The sequence below is a fragment of the Macrobrachium nipponense genome, chromosome 30 (genome assembly GCF_015104395.2).
Source record: "Macrobrachium nipponense isolate FS-2020 chromosome 30, ASM1510439v2, whole genome shotgun sequence".
NCBI lineage: Eukaryota > Metazoa > Arthropoda > Malacostraca > Decapoda > Palaemonidae > Macrobrachium > Macrobrachium nipponense.
The window spans coordinates 17,720,938-17,724,784 of record NC_087218.1 but is presented as its reverse complement, the minus strand read 5'-3'; the positions used below and the strand labels follow the sequence as shown (position 1 = coordinate 17,724,784).

General features: G+C 44.7%; 1 protein-coding gene across 1 annotated transcript; it reads left to right on the top strand.

The window, feature by feature from the left end:
- The first annotated feature begins 625 nt into the window (after positions 1-625).
- Positions 626-3,255, top strand: LOC135202087 (trichohyalin-like). Its single transcript, XM_064231340.1, has 2 exons — positions 626-2,776; positions 3,043-3,255. The coding sequence occupies exons 1-2, from the start codon at positions 626-628 to the stop codon at positions 3,253-3,255; spliced, it is 2,364 nt and encodes a 787-aa protein (XP_064087410.1).
- Positions 3,256-3,847: the final 592 nt, after the last annotated feature.

The following is a 3,847-nucleotide window of genomic DNA, read 5'->3' as shown; positions in this document are numbered from 1 at the left end:
TATTTGGACCGTGGATTCTAAATTTGACTATCATTAAAGTTACTAATGTTTCAGAAGATATGAAGCAACTGAATTTCGGAAAGGGGAAACTCGAACTCTAAAAAGGTTTAATTAGTAAACCCAACTTATATACTGGTAAAGATACGGTTAATATAATATAAGCAGGGTGACTATTTAGTCTAGTTAGTGTAGTAAAATAACATTGCTTGGCAATTAACACTACAATTCCCGGCGCGGAGCTAGTTTCTCGGTGATGTGCGGACTTCGCGGCAACCCTGAATACAAGGCTGATTTAAGAAAAAGGTTAAATCAATAAATTACGTTAATTTGACAGTTCCCGAAAGAATAAAATTCCGAGATTTTCGAAGTCTTCAGATCCTGAAGCCTTCCCTGGCCCTGACGACATCGTCAAGGAGACTGATCCAAGGCCCGAGACATCGAAAGAGTCAAATTCTGAGGAACTCCATCGTGGAAGAGGAGGAAGAGCGAAAGGAGACTTTGAAGTCTCCGGCGGAACAAATCGAAACTTCGTGTCAGATTTGAAAACTAACCTGAGACCGAGGCGTCTTAGTCGGCATATGTAACAATGTATACAAAAGCTCTTAAAATTGCAAATTTTGCTAAGATGAAATTGGTTCAACTTCATCAGTTGTTTGGCTGCGGGAATACAGATGTTCCCGTCAGAAATGCTGTTAATAAATTGGCTCTATTCTTATTAGGAACGGTGTTTACCCTTGTACCTATTGGAGATATGATTTCATACTGGAAAGAGAAGGCAATATCGCCCTCTTCATCTACACGGACTCTTAACCACGGCACCGAAGAGATAATCTCTGCCCTCAAGGATTTCTATGATAAACAGATTCAGGAAATGAAGGCTGATCATAGGAATGAAATTCAGGCAATAAAAGACGAGTGTTCTTGTCTGAAGGAGATGCTGGAGGAAAAAGACGAATTTATTCAGATAGTTATGAAGAAGATTGAAAGGCCCCTGAAGACAGCCACAACAGGTCAAAAGGGCCGGGAGAATAAGAAAGAAGAAAAGGCCAAAAAGGAAAGCAATGAATTGGCAGAGGCAATGAAGGAGATAGCTAAACTAAAAGAAGATCTAGAGCAACTCCGGAGGGAGGTGAGAGCTGGACGGATGAACGAAAAGGATGCCAAGCAATCGGGAAATGGGCCACACAAAGTTGGAGAGGAAAACCTGCATCCACAAAGCAGATTCTGGGCAGGATTTGCAACCGACCCTAACCTCTCTGAGTTGGATGTCTATTCATTGATGAAGAGAGATTCGACGAGACAAAATAGTGACACTGAAGACCATGGTGATGAAAGTAATTCTTCACGCACAAAAAGAAAATGTCGGGAAGTCTGTGAAAGCAAAACTGTCACGAGGAACGGGAATAAAATACAGCGTTGGAATTGGAAAATGAACAGAAAGTTAAAACGTCAAGCTAAACATGACCCTATGTGGGATGAACTTCGGGAAGAGCTTAAAGAATGGCAAAAGCTTTCTAATTCAGAGGAAATACCCGAGGAGGAGATACAGGGCATACTTGACGACATGGAACAGATGCTTAGGAAGGAACTAGAGAAGGTGAATAAGGAGGAAATAGGAGAGGTGGAAATAGAAGAGGACATACTTGAGGACATGGAACAGATGCTTAGGAAGGAACTAGAGAGGTTGAATAAGGAGGAAATAGGAGAGGGGGAAATAGAGGAGGACATACTTGAGGATATGGAACAGATGCTCAAGAAGGAAATAGACGAGCTGGATCTGGAGGAAATAGAAAAGCTGCTTGAGGGAGACATAGAGGAGGACATGCTTGAGGAGATAGAAAAGTTGCTTAAGGAGGAGCTACAAGACATACTTGAGGATATGGAGAAGGGGCTTGAGGAGGAAGAAGAGGTGCTCAAGGAGGATGATCCAGAGGAGATATTTGAGGATACAGAAATACTTGAGGCGATAAGGCAGATACTCCAGGAGGAGAAGGCTCAAATGCACTCTAAAAGAAGGTGGGGAAAGAATGCATGGAAGTCCATCATTCGGGAGCATAAGGAGAGAAAGGCTGACAAAAGGGCCGAAAAAAAACTGAGGAAACGGCAATTAATCTCTACAAAACGGAAAGAGGAGAGAAAGACCCAAAGAGAAGCTGAAAACAGGTGGGTCAGTAGGGTAAAGAGAAATATCATGCATCGACATGAGGAGAGAAAGCATCAAAGAAAATCTGAGGACTATAAGTTTAGGATAGCTGAACAAGAAAGGAGAAAGGAGGCAAAAAGATTTCTTAAGGAAGAAAAGGAAAGGAGGGCCCAATCAAAGGCTAGAAAAGATAGGCTGGAGAAGGAAATGAGATTGAAAAGGAAGCAAGAGCACAAGAAGAGAAAGGCTTTAGAACGAGAAATGAGAAAGGAGGCAAAAAGAGCTTTTAAGGAAGAAGAAAAGGAAAGGAAGGCCCAAATAAAGGCTGAAGAAGACAAGATGAGGAATGAAAGGAGATACAAGATACAGCAAGAACGCAAGAAGAGGAGGGCTCTAGAAAGCCTTGAAATACGGAGGATAAATCGTGAATTACGGGAGATGGTGAGAAGGAAAAAAGACTTAGATATGTATAAATTACCCCTAAATTCTGTAGAAGCCCTAATTCTTGAATACATTTGGTCCTTCTTGGAAGAACCTGCATTGCTCTCTTTGTATCTGAGACATCCTACAAATCCCAATTACAACCTGAATGTTCTGGAGGAGCGTTGGAAAAACAGGAAAAAAGATAGAAAGGCAACACGCTCTTACCAGTAGGTTTGGATATGGAAGAGGAATTCTGGAGGGAAATATGAATTAATAAAAAAGAAGAAAATTGAAAAGACAGGCAACAACCACATAGACCACAAGAGGGAAAGCAAGAAGAAGAACCCTCTGCAGGGAAGAAGGTGGGGAGGGAAGTTCTAGCAATCCCCACCTACATTGTCCAACAGCCTTGGGCACAACTCCCTTTTGATCTTGAGCCAGTAGACTCCTGCTTGAGTACCCCATCCACATTCCAGGCACAAGGAACTTCCAGCAGCCCCCCAACTGCTTTCGGTCCACTAGCCTTAGGCACAACCCCCAGTAGTCTTGAGCCAGCACATGTCCACTTGAGTATCCAGTCCACATTCCAGGGCCAGGCAGCTTCCAGCAGCCCCCCAACTGCTTTTGGTCCACCAGCCTTGGGAGCTTCCAAGGAGAGTGAACTTCCAGCAGCCCCCCACTGCTTTTAGTTCACCAGCCTTGGGTGCTTCAAGGAAGAGTGGACTTCCAGCAGCCCCCCAACTGCGGACTGGAGCCTCAAGTGGACATGTGCTAGCTCAAGACGACTGGGGAGTTCCAGTGGACCTAAAGCAGTTTGGGGGCTTTTGGAAGTTCACTGTCCCTGGAATACAGACAGGAGATTCAAGCGGACATTTGCTGGCTCAAGCCTGTTATCATCCAGAATGGTCCAAAGGAGCTTAGGAAAAAGTGGAAAAGAGATAGAAAGGCAACAAGCACAGACCACAAGAGGGAAAGCGTGAAGAAGAACCCACTGCAGGGAAGAAGGTGGGGAGGGAAGTTCTAGCAATCCCCACCTACATTGTCCAACAGCCTTGGGCACAACTCCCTTTTGATCTTGAGCCAGTAGACTCCTGCTTGAGTACCCCATCCACATTCCAGGCACAAGGAACTTCCAGCAGCCCCCCAACTGCTTTCGGTCCACTAGCCTTAGGCGCAACCCCCAGTAGTCTTGAGCCAGCACATGTCCACTTGAGTATCCAGTCCACATTCCAGGGCCAGGCAGCTTCCAGCAGCCCCCCAACTGCTTTTGGTCTTCCAGCC